Consider the following 16,786-nt stretch of genomic DNA (forward strand, 5'->3'; position numbering starts at 1 on the left):
GCCTTCTATGTTTCAAAGCATTTTGAGAGTAAAATCCAAATCTAGTCACTCTTCTGAGTCCTGTAGTGCAGCATTGAATCATGTTGGTTTAGCTTTTTCATGGAATAGGGTAAGAGAATTAATAGGGAAAGGCAATATGCTTAATGGTAGAAGTAGGATAATAAATGGCAAGATGCGGTGGTGGATGGTTTGCAGCACTTGGTGTTCTCTCTTCCAATAGCAGTGCCAATTTACGTTCAAGATGTTGGTACGGACGTCTGTATACCCTGCTGCTCGCTTCCAAAGACATGTTTACTGGCTCAGGTGACAATATGCTCAAGTCTTAGTGAATGTGTAATTAGGTATACCGTGCCTGCAGCCAAAACTCTTCAGCTACTCCGTTGAGACGTAAGCTCTGTAGACCTTACTGACCACATAATTTTCTTGTTCATCACTTCCATTATGCAGCTGGTCTGAGGAGGAGGTGTTTTATGAAGGGGATGTTGGATACAGTGCAAGTACTTTTTCTGCCATACTGCTTTGGCGCAGGGATTTTATTGCTGTCCATGTACAATACCTGCCCCAGTGCTGATCCAGTTCCTGTGGTCTGTGAGTTTTTAGTTGTCTTTGCTGCTACATGCCCACCACTGGCACTTAGCTCCTTAGCAGTGGTTTATAGAAGTGATGACACTCACAAGAAAGATGGTGATGCTCTTTACTCGCAGGGTTTTTATCCCTCTGCAGGCTGCTTTGGAAGGAGGCTTTGCTGCTGGCACGTTTTCTGATCTGTTGCTGTGAGGCAATCATCCCTGTGCGGTCAGAAATCTTGTGGTTTATGCTGTTGTGGTAATGACAGGACAGCTAGCTCTCTGCAGATTCCTCTTGAGGACCAGTTCATCAAACCTTCTAGGTAATAAGCATCACGTAGCCTTTCTTCGTCAGGCTGATATAGAGACTACAAAAGCTCTTTGGCCCTCACTGTCTAACAGTAGCTGGGAGACCCAACAGTGGATTCCAGACTCAAGCCAGGATCTAGGGAATCCTTCTTCAAGAGCTTGGTGCTGTTTTTACCCCCTAATGGTTGTAGCATCTTCAGAGAGTCTGAGAGAGGAAAGACCTCAAAGATGCAGGGAGCCTGGTGCCGTGGCCAAGCTGTCATTTTGTCTTTGCTTATCAAACCCTCTTAACTTCATAATGAGCGAAATATTAAGCCCTCTCTACCCTGATGACATAAGTTCATTTGCTTCTGCCTTTCCTCTGCCACAGTCAGGAGGGATTTTCTTTTTTCTCTTTGAAGAAAGCGTGTGAAGAACAAGGGTTTGGATTTTAACTGCCCCTGGTGTAAATGCCTAATGCTTCAGGAGAAATCCCTACGTACGTAACAAATGTATATGTTCCTTTTTCTTTTTCTGCCCCATTTGTCCTGCAGGAGAATTGTGTATTCAGAGGGAACAGAAACTAACAGAAACTCCTGGGTTTATGGGATTAAGATAAACCCACTTACTCTGCAATAACATTCACAAGGATAAAAATGCAATTTTTAGCCAAGGAGCTGAACACAGTGTACATTATCAAATGGGAAAAAACCCTGTTCCTAGTAGATTGTCCTTAACTCTTCCAATGTATAGTTAATGTTCCAACTGTTAATCCAGATGAATTGCATCTTTTTTTACTGTGCATCTTTGTACCAGTGAACATATTCTGGCATGGTCAAGGCTTGGCTATACCTCTACCTCTTGGACTATTTTCTATGTGTACTTTTCTCTCTAAATGCCTTTTTTATCCATTTATGCATTTCTTCAGCTGCCAAATGGCTCTCCTGCTGTGGCAGATGCTTTGGCTTCCTGCTTGGTCTTCATCCCTTGTATGTCCAGATTTTGTTGGTTATACAGCATTTGTCAGCTACTTGCTGCTGTTGCTCTAGTGAGCTTTTAGGAAAGTGTGAGAAACTCTTTTTCTGTGTGTGTGAACTGAGGAGGTAGTGTTCTGCAACATCTTGCTTTTGGTTGTGAAACCCAAGTTTAGAGGCAGTGATCTTGGAGACTTTGAGGGGATCTGCAGAAAATACAGTAGTGGGTGCTGCGTATATTGGTATTAGGTTTGGTACCGTAAATAGGCAAATAAACCGTGGGTCTTTTCATCATTGACTCCCTGATGCTTCTAACAGTCCATCCAACACAGCAGTTTCTTCCTCGCCCCTCGTGCATGCACGCCTACCTACTCGGCGTATACACAGTTTATTAAGATATCTCCTGGAAGGAGGATGCAGATGAAGACTTTTACTAACTGCACTATTCAGTAACAACCAGAAATTTCCTATAGCAAGAAGCTTTAATGTGGTTGCCAGTATTGTATTAAACGTGTTCCTTTTCAGAAGGTCCTCCAGGTTGCCCACCCACTCAGCCGTATTTAGTCATCTAAAATAATGTTATTTCTCTATACGTCCACATCTGTTTTCACTCTATTGCCAATTGAAATGCTGCTGTATATTCTCTGTGTATTGTGGCTACTTTCCCAGCATATTGAAAATTTACACAGTGTAAGGGGATTTTACAAGTTCTCGAAAAACATGAAGTATTTTCCCACAGTAGCCACACCGTATAATGTCTAAATGAAATGACATCTATTCACAGAATTAAAATGTGCACCTGCATATGACTTACTGCTTTATCATGCCTTCACATAGATATAAATAATACTTTAGTTTCTTTTATTTGAAGCCAACATTTTCTTACGGGGAGCTTATTAAGTAGCTTCCTATAGTGAACTTCTAAGAATTAAGCCAGCTAGCATCCCTAATGTCTGGTGAGCATACTTTTACTGACTGCTGTTTTGGTTAGGAAACAGTTACAAGCAAAATTTCTGATTTGTGGTGTTCTTAATGTATTCTGTAGCTATCGGTGATCACTGTCGCAGGAAGCTGAAGCGTGAAAGTGCTCAAATGGTGTTTGAGCACTCAGCAGCTAGAGTAATCCAGGGCGTGTTATGTACAACTGCTTAATTCAGACCTTTCCAAGAACGTTGCTTTAGGGAAACTCTCCCTTAAGACTTCTTAGAATTGAATGTCTCAACGTATATGGTTTCTAAAACTTTAAATTGGCTAGCTCAAATCTGTGATGCTTTATCTCCTGTGTCTTCAGCGTTAGTATTGCATTTTTAAATATCTTGCCTTCAGATCTGTAGTTATATTGGTTCATGCTATTAATGTCTAAAATCCTCTCCTGTTTCTGAGGGTCACCTCTGTAGCAGCAAAGGAGTTAATGAGTTGCAGTTCCGCCCTCCTAGCACAGATGATAAATCTTCTGATAAAGCTTGAGAATTGCCTGTCCTTCTTCCTCAAAACCTCCATCCCATGCTGAGCAAGTAGCATAACGAGCAGTCTGCTACCTTCAAGGCAGGAGTCCAAGGCTGAACCAGCGCAGTGTCAGATTTGAACGTTTCAAGCCCAGTTCCCAGTCTGACAATCAGCAGTGCACTAGCTGGCCAGAAAAGCTGATCCCAAACTGACAGATGACTTGCTATCTCAATTTCATTAGCTTCCCCACTAAACTGGAAGAGAATGAGAGGGGATGAATAACTTGTCAGCGTGCTCCTCTAGAAGCATCTCTTGGTACTTACGATTTAGACAAATTCCTGTGGCACATCAGGTTTGTGTTATGACTATGTATAATTCTCTCCAAATTGCATAATGGGAGGCAATTGAAGGAGCAAATGCGTGGAAAACAAAGTGGTAGGTTAGTTTTCCCTTGGAGCAGACGTGTTTTCCTAGAATTGGAACGATATAGTTGCACTGCACTTTTGTCTTTAATAAGTGTTTCAGTTGTTTTCTAGTCTTGGAGGAGCTGCAGAGGTGCCTGCTTGTTGCTTTGAAAGTTAGGATTTGGTTATAAATATGCTTTTCCAAACAAACTGACGATCGATCAGCTTCTCCCCAGGTTTCCATGCAGTATTTGGGGGGGATCCCAGGGAAACAGCTAAATAAAAGGCCTGTTCTAGTGCCTATACTGGAAGACGGAAAGCATCCCAGCCTGTCTAGGTACCGCAGGCCTGGAGTTCTGTGCACGGATTCTCTTATGATTGTTGTTACAAACTTCCTATCCAAAATCCCATGTTTCTTTGAAACTGTTGGTTGTTTTACAAGTTAAAGCTGATTAAAACATGGAAATTGTCCTGGTTCTGCTATGAAATAGTTTGCGGCTTTTTAAGGCGTCAGGTCTCTTTCCTTGAAAATATCACTCAGAATGAAAATGTTGAGAATTGCACTTCCACAGATTTTAAGGGGGGAGTGGGGGGGAGTAAGTTTGGATTATTTGAAATCTTATAGTCCCGGTTCAGTTTTATTTTTATCAGGCTTTTTAAGGTGCTTAGAGGAGGCTTTCGTGTCTCAAAATCCCTTTCTAAGATACGTAACAACAGTTAATAGGCGAAACGACTGGGTAGGGGAAGGAAAGGTCCAAGAACTCCCATAACCTCCCTGTTGGACGCAGCAGTTCCGTAACGGTAGTTACGCAGGTGAGGCTGAACATGGCACCATATGAGCTCCTGGTTTAATCTTTGCTGCTTATGTCAGATGGTCGTGTAAATATCAGGGGGGGAACTGAATTGTTATGAAATGTGTCTCTCTAATGGCTCCTTTGGAAATTCTCATTAAGGTTAGTTGACCATAATTTTCACCACTAAACAGAGCTTTTGCCATGACAAATTATAAAAGTCCTAATTCTAATTCATTGTGTTTTGTGTATTTTTATTGAGGGGGGTGAAAAGATACATTTAAGTTTTATATATGTCAGATTTAAGGATGATGTATGTCAAAGTGGAAAGATTGCTGTGTATGTGTTGGAGTAGTCATGCTCAAGCATGCAGCCTCGTGCCTAACTCCGGATTGTTTCCCCTCTTGTTAGACTATAGAATCTAACTGGCGATGCGGGCGACATAATTTGCAAAGGATTCAGTGCCGCTCTGAAAACAGCAAAGGTGTCTACTGTTTACAGTATGATGATGAAAAGATTATCAGTGGCCTACGAGATAACTCCATTAAGGTAAACACTTTTTTCAGTCTTTCCCTAGAGATAAGTGGGTAATTCTGCCTTGGAAAGCGAGCTGCTTGTGTTTCCGTGATTTCTCTTGTCTCTTCATGGGACAGCATTTATCTGTGCAGGGTTTATGAGGATGGGATGTCTTCTGTAGCCTGGCAAAGTTCTCACCTGCGCTTTGCTCTGGAAAATTTGGGGACTGCCAGCCAGAGATCAATACTATTGACCACAAAGAAATGCTTGTGAAATCGGAGTTCACACAACATGAATGAAGACTGCGTGTGCCACTGTCCTTAGCTGTGTCTTTTGTTGTTGCTAGTAGTTCGCTTTCATGCTAGTAGGTTGCTTTCATGCTGATGGTCCATGGCATTTCCTTTCGCAAACCAAGCTTTTATCTTTTCATAATCATTGGTTATTTCACTGTTCTGTCAAAAACTTGCATCAAGACTTCCTTAAGCTAAAGGGGAGGACAGGCCCACTGACTGGACAGGCTAACTGCCATGGATTCTTCCTGCTGTCTCTAGTTTTCTTCCTTCCTTCTCAGTTGCGGCAATGTTCAAGTCTTGGATCCATGTTCTTGATCTTGATAAGCCATTTATCCTTGTTTTTAACAGATTTGGGACAAAACAAGCTTGGAATGTTTGAAAGTATTAACAGGACATACTGGCTCAGTTCTCTGTCTGCAGTATGATGAAAGAGTCATTGTAACTGGATCTTCAGATTCTACAGTGAGGTGAGTGTTAAGTTTTTGCGCAAAAATCATTTGAGTATCAGGGCTGGGAATATATACAATAATCTCTAAATATCAGAAAACATCCCTAATAAGAATGTGATACTATGATTCCAAAACCAAGATATTCATACTTGGCAAAGCATCGCATTCAATAATTTTTTTTCCAAATCTGTCTCATTTTTTTAGTGTTAAGAATTTTGAAGGAATATGACCTGAGTGATTCAAGGCATATCCTGAAGTTGTAGAATGGCTGATGGCCAACAATACAATAATTTCTTCATTTAGGGTTTCTTGTACTGCCTTCTGATGTCTCTTAATTATGACTATTAATGAACAGGTATTTGGTATATATGGAGCACTTGTCTGACTGCAATTTTGATGATACTGAGTTTAAATTCTTGTATGAATTCAACGGTCAGTAGATGTCCAATATAAAGACACTCAGGTACTGTTCAGTGGAAGGGCCTTGTCTCCTCCTGGTGTCTTGCATTGGTATACCAACGTCAAACTCTGTAAAACTTTTCAAAAGTTAAGAGCTGATCCGAACACCCTTCAAGTACTATAAATTAAGTAGTGATTTTTCACTTCATGCAAGCTAGTAGGTAGCCCTGGAGGGTGCTACGTCCCAATTGCTAGTGGTGTGTGCGAAACCTGAATGAATGGTGTAAACTGAAAAAAAAAAAAAAAATATTGTAGTATTTGTTTTAGTCTGTTCCATCAATTTATACATCATACAAGCTTTAGTCATCCTGGAAGAGTTGAATTGTTAAGCAGCTCTTTCTCTTAGCAGTGGTCCCAGCTTAGGCATTTCCTGGCCTAATTGTTCGCTGCTGTTAATCGTTGCTTCTGAGTCTGAGACGTGAACTAGGATACTTCCCCGGCACCCATCTTCCTGCCTTCCCCATGCCCTAAGAGATGTTAAACAACCAGAGAGCTCTCCATTAGAGATAGTAGCAGACTTGTGCATGTTTATGCTTTATACCAGGCATAGCCATCATCCTTCATTTGGAAAAAAATGGTTTTCTTTTGCAGAGTTTGGGATGTAAATACAGGTGAAGTTCTGAACACGTTGATTCATCACAACGAGGCAGTGCTTCATTTGAGGTTCAGTAACGGCTTAATGGTGACATGCTCAAAGGACAGATCAATTGCTGTTTGGGATATGGCATCACCTACTGACATCACCCTGCGCCGTGTCTTAGTTGGCCACCGTGCTGCCGTTAACGTGGTAGACTTCGATGACAAGTATATTGTGTCAGCGTCAGGTGACAGGACCATTAAAGTAAGTTGGCAGAGCTCTCATCCAGGTCTGCGTGCCTACCGAGCCAGAAAAGCTTCTGAGTGTTATTCAACTCTGCAGAGCCAAGGTGTTCATAAGCAGCTCTGTGCCTTTTTCTTTACCGTTCAGCTAGCTGCTTCCTCTTGCTAGCTGTTAATGTCTTTATGCGCGTAACTAGGCTCGTAACATTTTTGTGGCTTCTGTCGTACAATTGCAGAAAAGTAAAGCCCATTCGCTGTTTGAACTCTAGTCTCAAGATCGGTTTGTTTGTTAAATGTGGCACATTTTGTGCCTTTTTCCAAGCGGTATTTTTTATTTCAATTGGCAGTCCTGTTCCAGACGTGAAATTTATCAGCAGTTGCCTTTCCTCACCACGCCTTCCCAGCAGCTCAACCAGACTTTGCCATGTTTGAAGAATTAAGAGGCTGTATTTGAAGACTGTTACATACCAGAAGATTTGAGTTACCCAGAGTGTATTAATATAACAAAGGCGTTTCCACCCTTCCCTCTCTAGAACCAGAGCTACCTTAGCCTGTGCCAAAAAGCTCTTGGCAGTTTAATGTCCAAATATCTGCCAGAGATCCTGCTGCACTCTGTGTTGGAAAATAAGCCACTGGATACTCTGTGTTACAACTTCAATTACAGTTCATTAAAAATGGGCAAAGTTGATTGAATCATTTAATGTTAAGAAAGAAGCAGCCACCAAACTTTTATAGGCCACGGTTTTGGCCTTCCCTTACTAGTAGATTGCTAGCAATTTCTTTGGTAAAAAAATGTGGGGTTTTGTGTATGTGATAACTTCTACTTTTAAAAAGGATTACTAACTTATCAAGATTCAAGTGTAATCAAGTTTTTGAAATCATTTGGGGCAGTCTTTACCACCTGAAAATATTTTATATACAACCCACCCGACTTTTCTCGTTGACTCGATGTGCAACAGCAGTGCCCGTGGCTCTTGTCACCGCTAGGTCCCCGTAGCGCCGGTCTTCCAGTAATGCCAGGTACCCACTCTTTGCCCATAAAAATACTATGCGAGTTTTCATTCCACTGTCCAGCAAAGGTCAGCCTCAGACCTCTTCTGTTGATGAATTCATAACGGCTTCTATTGAAATTCAGAAACCTTGTTTGGGCGTAATTCTCAGAGGAGCGGTTATCTTGTGTTTCGCAGGTCTGGAGTACAAGTACGTGCGAGTTTGTTCGTACTCTAAATGGGCACAAGCGTGGCATTGCATGCCTCCAGTACAGGGATCGACTAGTTGTCAGTGGATCTTCAGACAATACCATTAGGTGGGTGCCCGCGAGCTGCTATCGGTATGCAACAGTGTACACTTGCACATGTGAAAAAGGATTTCCCCTGACCTTTGATGCTGTCTTGCACTGCTGCATGTGCAAAACATCCTTGGTATGGCTTGCTATTGGAGCAGATGATGTGAATGAAACTTAACTCAGTGTGAGAGTAAACGTATCACATCCCTGTGAAAAAGTGGGACACTGAGGTTTATGTCAAAGGTATGCAAAACTTCTTATCTATTGCTATAGTTTATCACCTTGTCTTCTGCTTGGAGAGATGAGGAAGACGTTGGTCACTGGTTTTCTTAGTTGCTTTCTGAACCTCTACTCAGTGGTTTATGCAGAATAGAAAAAAGCGTATTAAAGTTACCCAAGATAACGTAACACATATCCAACCTTTACTTGTACATAATTTTGAATGACTAAATTGATTTTGATATACTGCAGCTGCGACACGAACTTATCTCTGAACTGCATGCAAGGAACATCTCATGGTTCTCGTGCCTTTTTAAGCAAACTATGTGATAGCTCCCACAGAAGACCATTCAGTAGCATGCTTAAGTCGCTGCACGTGAGGCTAAGGGACAGTGCTGAACCTGAAGTACTCAAAGACTTTCTCCTCTGTTCTCTTAAGGCTATGGGACATTGAATGCGGTGCCTGTTTAAGAGTATTAGAAGGCCATGAAGAACTGGTTCGATGCATCAGGTTCGACAATAAGAGGATTGTTAGTGGAGCCTACGATGGGTATGTTTTTGAAAGCAATTTCAAAAAATTTTGCCTTTCTTAGCAAAGCATCTTCTGAAAGCCATCGAGCCTTCTGTGAGGGTTCTCTTCTGACTTGACTAATGGATCAATATTTAACTGAGTGGCTTCTGCTTGAGCATTTCAACGCAGCAGGCTGCAGTTTTAAGTAGCAAAGAACTGCTTTTCTGGTGCTCTTTAGCACATTTCTAAATTGTGTTATCACTCAAGTTTGACTTTCCGTAGAAAGTAAACTTTTGTTTGGCTGAAGTGACATTCCTTTGTTTCTTCCCTCAGGAATTGCTCCTTGCCAAGTCTTGTGTGCTTGGAGTAGTTCAGGCTTTCTATTTTTATAAGACAGCAGCACTGAAGATGTTTATTGTGAGCGTAAATACATCTTGTGGGGCTCTCGGAAGTCTTTAGTGACCATTTCTGTTGGGTTGAGGGCAGGAGCCCCACTGTTAGTGCTTCTGACTCGCTCAGTATCTTCAGTGTGTAGTGGATTCACGACAGCTTACATCCATGTCCAAATTCTCCATTTCTTTCTCTGCCTCATTTGTACTTCAAGTGAACAGTACAGTTACTGAAAACAGTTCTTGAACTGTGTTTGTCTCTAGCCTTTCATCTGGGTTTAGTGTCTCGCTGGGGTTGGCAGTCCCAGCTTAATTCCCACTGGAACTTTGCACCTCATCAGTAGGGCTGTGAGCTTTCGAGATCATCTGCAGTTCCAAAATGGCTTGTGCATACATAGTCAATTTGTCTTTCATATAACCACCCCACCTGGTCCATCACAAAGACATCGCTGTACTTGCTGCTAAAAAGAAATACAAAACTATCTGTGTTTTACGAGATTTACTGCTAGTATTTTAGTGAAGGTAGATTCTAACATTTTCCTTGGTCCTGATGAACTAGCTATAGGGAAAATCTGGCGTGCTTTCCATTGCTTTAGATGTTTCTTCTATTCTTATACTATCCATATATATATATATGAAACAATGCTTTCATAATGACCTTCTTCTTTTACTTTATAGCAAAATTAAAGTTTGGGACTTGCAAGCTGCTCTTGACCCTCGTGCCCCAGCAAGTACATTATGCCTGCGTACGTTAGTGGTATGTAAAATTAATTCATTTGGGGTTATCCGAACTCTTTTCTTTGTCAGTGAGAGGCATTTTATTACATTATAGTGGGATAGGTGAGAAACTCGGGATGTTTTTCAAAACCTAGGCTGCTTCTTATTCTAAGAATAAAGAAAAATTTCTAAATTGTTATATTCTGAATGATTTGGATCTAAGCTTAAAAGGAAGATCAAGCTTTTCTAGTTTGAGATTCTCAGATACTCTTAAAAAAAAAAAAAATCAGCATGACACTGTATCAAATCATTCTAGTTATTGGTGTGTTTCCCTAATATCACTGTAGGGCTGGCTTTAAATTTCCTTTTATTAAAAAGGGGGGGGGAATCTTGTGAGCCTTTCCCAAACCTTTCTCCTAACCCTTCAGTTTGGAAGGAAGAGATGTGAAGAGGGAAGGGAGGTTGGGTCGAACAGATTACCACAGGAACCCTGATCACTTCAGAGGACTATCAGATTTAAGGCTGTTGCTTAAGTTATATTTTTCATTGTAATGAGGGTTTTGGATTATGACAGTAGAATTAATTAAAAATAAATTAGGGAAATGAGTTCATTGTTCTTCTCACTGAAATGTGCATGAAATGTTACTTTAGGAGTCAGTTTGACAAGCTAGTAGCAACCCGAAGTTATTGTCTGTATGTGATGGTAACTGGTTTATTCAGCATGTGCGTGGCCTTTTCAACACCTAAAGAAGTGCTTACATGGCCAGAAATGCTGCTTATTTCTCTTTCTTTTCAGTAGTCTTTGCACAGAGATGGGATTTAACTGTTCTTTTATTCCATATGAACGCGGTGTATTTAGTTTTACTGAAAAAGTTGATTCTTCCCCTCCTCTGGGTATACTGTAGTTCAGGTTATAGTTTGGAGATCAATCTGACAGCTTCGGTTAGATCTCTAGTAAAAGTAGTGTACTCCTTTTAAATTTATTAAAAATGGATGAGCAGGACAAAGAGGAGAACCTTTCCTGGGCCTCTCAGTGCCATTCTGAGATTTCTCGAAAGAGCTGACGGAGCATGTACTCCTCCCTTTCTTACGGCAGCGTTTGAACACAGTCGTCTTGACTAGTAAGTGAGCCATAACGATCCTTTCAGCAGCGTGTCCTAGATGAAGCTGTGATGTGGTGTACTAGGGCTGTACAAAAATGGAGTTAGCAGCAGTGTTGAATGCAAATGTTGTGGAAGAGAAGGAGCCCTGGCAGACCGTCACTGCCAGCCAATCTTCTAAATTGCTGCTTCTTGATTGATAGGCTGCTTTTGTCTTTAACAATCAGGCTCTACGGCTGGCCCCTCCGGGGAGGCTCAGGGTTTACAAGCACTGGATTTGGAAGCCATGTGTTATGCTGAAAAAAGCTTACGTACAAAATCAGCTTTTCTTAAACTTGAGTGTAATTATAACTAAGGGTTTCTTAGCCAGCACACCAGAGTTTGAATACACCGTTCAGTGTCCAGGTACACGTGTGAGTACAAACATAAGGAAATGTTACCCTGTTCTTGCCTTGCTAACTGACTTCGTGTCGCTCACAGGAACATTCAGGACGTGTCTTTAGACTCCAGTTTGATGAATTTCAGATCATTAGTAGTTCCCATGACGATACAATTCTGATTTGGGATTTCTTAAATGTGCCACCCAGTGCCCAGAATGAGACCCGCTCTCCATCTAGAACATACACTTACATCTCCAGATAACAGTCTGCACTTTACTACCCTCAGAAGGTAAGTCTCCCTCTTTTTATTGGATGTATTATAAATGTCTGAAATTATCACTCTGCGTGTGGGTTGGCTTAGTCAAAACAGCAAGCTGACATTTTCCTTAAGAAAATAAAACCTATTTATGCCACTTCTTTCACTATCTAGTCTTTGCACGGTCATGCTTCAGCTTGTAAAACTTGTCGTGTTATCTTACCCCCTTCTATAATCCCTCCTGTTTATAATTGGGTACTTCAGGTATTTTATGGAAAGTTATTATGTGTTCACAACATTCTTGGAAATCGAGGAGACTTGGTGTATTGCAGAAGTATTCCAGATAGCCTGTGAAATCAGAGCCTTTTAGAGTTCTCGATGCAGCTGCTGACTGTGTGAAGCTTTGTAATGAGCATTGTAACGCATCTCTAGTAAACTGAACGTGTGTATGCTCTTTGGACAAACGCTCATCACAAATGAGCAGTTCTGTGATAACCACGAATAGGAGGGAAGGCTTTCAGAACGAAAAATTACATCGTGTTAGGCAACGTGACAACTCAGAGCTGTCAGGAACGGTGCACATGAACTTTGCCTATTTTGTTTCCATTTTTCTGCAAGTCAGCTCCATTTGGTTCTCAAAGCACGGCGGGTAAAAGCTCTGCTGTAGATCTGTTTGTTAGGACAGTGGATTCTTTTCCTTATGTCATCTATATTGCTGCCAACAATTGCACTTCAAACTATAAATAGCTGTGAATGCTGGGACTTGGAAACACAGAAATTGCCTTGGCAAAGCAGAGCAGTCGCCCCTTTCTCCAGTGCCCCGTCTCTGCCTGTGCTGAGACTGGATGCTGCCAAGGAAGTGGAGACACCGCAGCAAGAGGAGTTAGGAGTAACATTGCCCCAACAGGAAGGATTTATTTTATTTGAAGTAGATAATTAATAGTTTGCTTAAACATTGTGGGAAAAGCTTTCCCTGTCGTCATGTAAGCACGGATTTTCGTTATCTATCTGTATATGTTCATCCCTGCTGTGGCAATGAGTTCCTCAGGTTTTTCCACTCCTTCTGTAGGATCTCTGCTTCTGGCTAGGAAAAACCTTCGCTTGTGAAGACAAACGTTGCTTCTTTGAGATGCTGGTTCTTAAAAATGAGTTTTCTTTCACCTGCAAGCATTCCTCAGGAAAGTGCTGGCTGCCTTTCCTACTGACTGAACTCCTACTCATCTTAAAAAAAGCCAAGATAACGTCCTGTCTGGATATGACCCTTGGATCTGTTGGCTCATTACATTTCACAGAGGGTCAAAGCAAAAAGCTGGCCGTTGCTCGACTGAATTGCCTGTCTTTCTGAACCTGTAATTGTTTAATATAATTAGGCCCATGATTAAGGAAGAAGTCGTATGCTAGGATGATGAGCTAGTGTGCAGAATCAGCAGTTAATGGAACTTTCCCTTAAAACCACAGTTTACGAACGCTGCTGCAAGGGCAGTTCAGTAAAACTCACGGACTTCCTTATCCTGCCTGCAGTAGGACCACAGAAATCTGAAAAGGCTCAACTGCTACGCTTAGTGTTTGTACAGGGTGGGGAAGGGGCTAAAAGACGTGAATTTCTGGGAGATAAATCCTGAAGCTACCCAAAGAGCCAGGTCCTCCAGCGCTGCTTACCTATGACTTCCACTTCAAAATTATTTTGTTTGATCCAGGATGACACACTTGCATCCTTGTTGTGGAAAGCTGGATGCTGTCACTGCTGGTAATGTCCCTAGGGCCTTTGTCCGGCTCCCTTTCAGACGGAGATGCTGCCATTGGCTTGTACGCCACCTGGCTCCATACCTGAGTGAACTTCTGCTGTGGAAACTCCAGGGCCTGTTGAAGTTGAATGGTTTTCCCTCTCTATGGAAAACTTTTTTCCCTCCTTTCTGAGTGATTCTTTTTTTTTTTTTTTTCCCCCTTTCCTTGCCTTTTCAGGCAGATAGAATAGGCTGCGTGAGAAGACAACAATAGTTTTAGGAGCAATCTCCTTCTATCTACCAGTTCGTACACCAGTGCTTTCTTCTGTTAACTTATAAGATAATTTGAGATTGACAAATTCTTTTTTTGATTTTGTTTTCTTAAAAGAAATTACAGAAGTATATTTGGCAGGCGGCTTCTACTAGTTTTGATTCATGGAAAAGCTATACAGAGCATGTCTTAAGCACAAAAGAAATTAGGAGTTGAATAAAATTTATATCAGTTCACTTGACCAGCAATATGCTGGTGTCTTACTTTCCTCTCTTGCCACATGTGGCCCACAAGACCCACTGTCATTGAGATTTGTCAGTGAAATATGAAATGCCTTTGGCAGCGTGTTCTTCCGTTCAAATTCTGCACGCTGGACAGTTTTGCACAGCTTATGTCTGACTTGTCCCATGACGCACAACTGAAACCACGCAGACCTCCATATCCTGGGAGTTGTTGGTAATGACAGTCCCTTAATAATTATTTCCTATATAGGAGAGATGCTGTGATGTCACTTTTTGACAGGTTTGTCTGACTTCAGAATCCAAAACCCATAAATCTACATAAAATTATGGTCAAACAGCTAATATTTCATTATGACATTTAATGAAACAGTTTTATATGCTTTCAAACATTATAGTTTTCTGAATTTTGAAGCAGCCCTGTACACTTTTTTACAAGGCCTGCAATGTTATGCCTCTTCAAAGCGGATCATTTTTGACAGTCCTGGCAGTTGGCTGCGAGAGTTTTATTGCTTTCTGTTGAATTCCTGTTGTTTATTGTAACATGATAAAAATTGTTACCATATGATAGTCTAATATTCTTATATTAAGCACTAGGCCTTGGGCTGGGGGAAGGGAAGTCAAGGGGAAGTGCCTAAAGATGTTTTAACCTTTCATGGGAATTTCATATCAGAAGAGGGTAGTTCTCTGTAGTCCGTAAAAATGGTCTTGGGAAGTGGCAGGTAAAATCAAAGTTCAGATTTAATTACACTAAGAACTTGCACTGGCTCCAAGCTAATAATGGAGTCATGTGGCTGGAAAAGGTAACCGAAATATAAAACTACTTGAGTTTTTTGTCTGTTTTCTGAAAAACTCATGTATTAAAGCAACTGAACTTGCATCCTGTGCAAAACTTGCTCCTCTGCAGTGTGGCGAAGAAAGGAGAATTTTCTTGCGGTGGTACGTAGGTCACTGTTTCAGTAAATAGCGTTCAGCATTTAGCGAGACTAGCTGGTGGTTCACCTGTTAGTCCCCAAGAGGGTGTTTGATTCTTACTACATGTAAGAAAACTGCCAACCTGTAGGTGACCCCCAAGGAGTAGTGCCGTTGAGAATCTTGCTCTTACTTTAACTGAATTCAGAGCGTATTCTGCAACAAAGAGAGTGTCCTGTGGAGGTGCGTCTCTCCTCAAAGGAAGGACTTGTAGCACAGAGGGAAGCATTTAACGGCAAGCACCCCCTTAATGTGTTGCGTAAGTGTCGTGCTCCTCGCAGGTATTCCGCCCTTGTAGTTTCAGCCTGGAGTGCAAAAGACGGTGTGGGCCCAGCCTCCTCCAGATGTCTCCAAATGTTGCTTTTTGATTTGTGTCTTCTGTCAGTTCAGCTTGTCTTTTGTATTTTGTCTTTTGCAGGGTTTCACAGTCTTGAACTACTGGATTTTTGGCTACTACATGCCTGAAGATGTTGATTGACAGCTAAAGTCAGAATTGGTTCTAGATGCTGTGTAGATGCAAAGCAGCACAATTCTATATCTAAATTTCTTAATCTTTCCTGCTCTCAGTGGTCGTCTTTCAATTTACTACAAATTCACTGACTTCGAGTAGATGAATTTCAGAAGCCTATCCTTCCCTGCAATGAGAAATCCAAAGCTTCACATGTAAATTGTCCGTAGAAACTGAACTCTGATGGCTTGTTTTTCAGAAATAAATCGGAAGTCAAGAAAGGACTTGGCCTAATTTATATTGCTTTGCACTTTTGTCTGACTTTAAAGAAGAAACATTCTCCAATGAAATTTGGGTGCCAAACACATACCCAGAATGTACAGAGCTTTGCTTTCAAAGTCACCATTGTCCTTTAGACTTTACTCTCATGACAGATTCAGAGCCTGTTTTGTTTGATAGGAGTGTACGTTGGACTCTTAGAAATATTTCTGAATTGCTCAGTAATATTTTTGGATTACAGTTTACTTGTTTCTGCACCAATAATTTCTTTTAAATTAAAGATTACCTGTAATTCAGGCTAGGTTATCTAAACTAGTTGTATAGCACTGTCTTTTTCCTTTTAACTGTGCTCTGTACTACAGCCGTCCTACGCTTCCTAATGTTTGGTATAGTAAAACCTTTCCATGTGTGCTTGCCTCATTTCAAATACTGTATAAGCATGTAGATATAATGTACATAACAGCGCAACCTCCGGGTGCTAGGAGTCGGGGTTTCCTGACACTACACACTAATACAAAATGTGGTAGCACTTGGCAGCAGGATGTTCTAACTACTGGCACTGTAGGGGTTAATATGAGTTACCTAGACAATTTCTCTGCAAAAGGAGGTTTTCAGTATTCATTAGGATTTTTTTAATGGGAACTACATATTTTAAAATGTAATTTCTAAACTTTTTAAAAATTAAAAAAATGTTTAATTTATGTTCCGTATCTTATATTTTTGTGCCGCAGTATTTACAGGTGTCTTTCTGTTAACACCAGTAGGTCCTCGCCAACGCCTGCTGATGTCCTTCTTTAGCATTAGTTTGGCTGCTCAGTGGAGAAGATGCCATGGGCCAAAGTTAAATTTATTTATGTTTGATTTGTAACCCTTCCTGACGGTGGAGTGGAGGTCCCTTCAAGTCAATGCTCCGGTTGCCGTGCTGATGACCGTGCTGGTTTTCTTTTCCATAGCTGTCAGCTGTGACCAAGTGGCGATGGCCTGGTCATGG

General features: G+C 41.3%; 1 protein-coding gene across 4 annotated transcripts in view; it reads left to right on the forward strand.

Annotated features, from left to right (window-relative positions):
- The window catches only part of FBXW11 (F-box and WD repeat domain containing 11), a 76,444-nt gene extending 59,948 nt beyond the window's left edge, over window positions 1-16,496 (forward strand). For all 4 annotated transcript variants that reach the window (XM_050905171.1, XM_050905169.1, XM_050905170.1 and 1 more), the window contains 8 exons: window positions 4,881-5,018; window positions 5,627-5,745; window positions 6,778-7,027; window positions 8,193-8,311; window positions 8,949-9,059; window positions 10,088-10,166; window positions 11,707-11,895; window positions 15,487-16,496. In XM_050905171.1, coding sequence (XP_050761128.1) covers window positions 4,881-5,018; window positions 5,627-5,745; window positions 6,778-7,027; window positions 8,193-8,311; window positions 8,949-9,059; window positions 10,088-10,166; window positions 11,707-11,868 — 978 coding nt within the window. In that variant the 3' untranslated portion in view covers window positions 11,869-11,895; window positions 15,487-16,496. The remainder of the gene's footprint in view (window positions 1-4,880; window positions 5,019-5,626; window positions 5,746-6,777; window positions 7,028-8,192; window positions 8,312-8,948; window positions 9,060-10,087; window positions 10,167-11,706; window positions 11,896-15,486) is intronic.
- Window positions 16,497-16,786: the final 290 nt, after the last annotated feature.

This window comes from Gymnogyps californianus, chromosome 14, assembly GCF_018139145.2.
Source record: "Gymnogyps californianus isolate 813 chromosome 14, ASM1813914v2, whole genome shotgun sequence".
Taxonomy (NCBI): domain Eukaryota; kingdom Metazoa; phylum Chordata; class Aves; order Accipitriformes; family Cathartidae; genus Gymnogyps; species Gymnogyps californianus.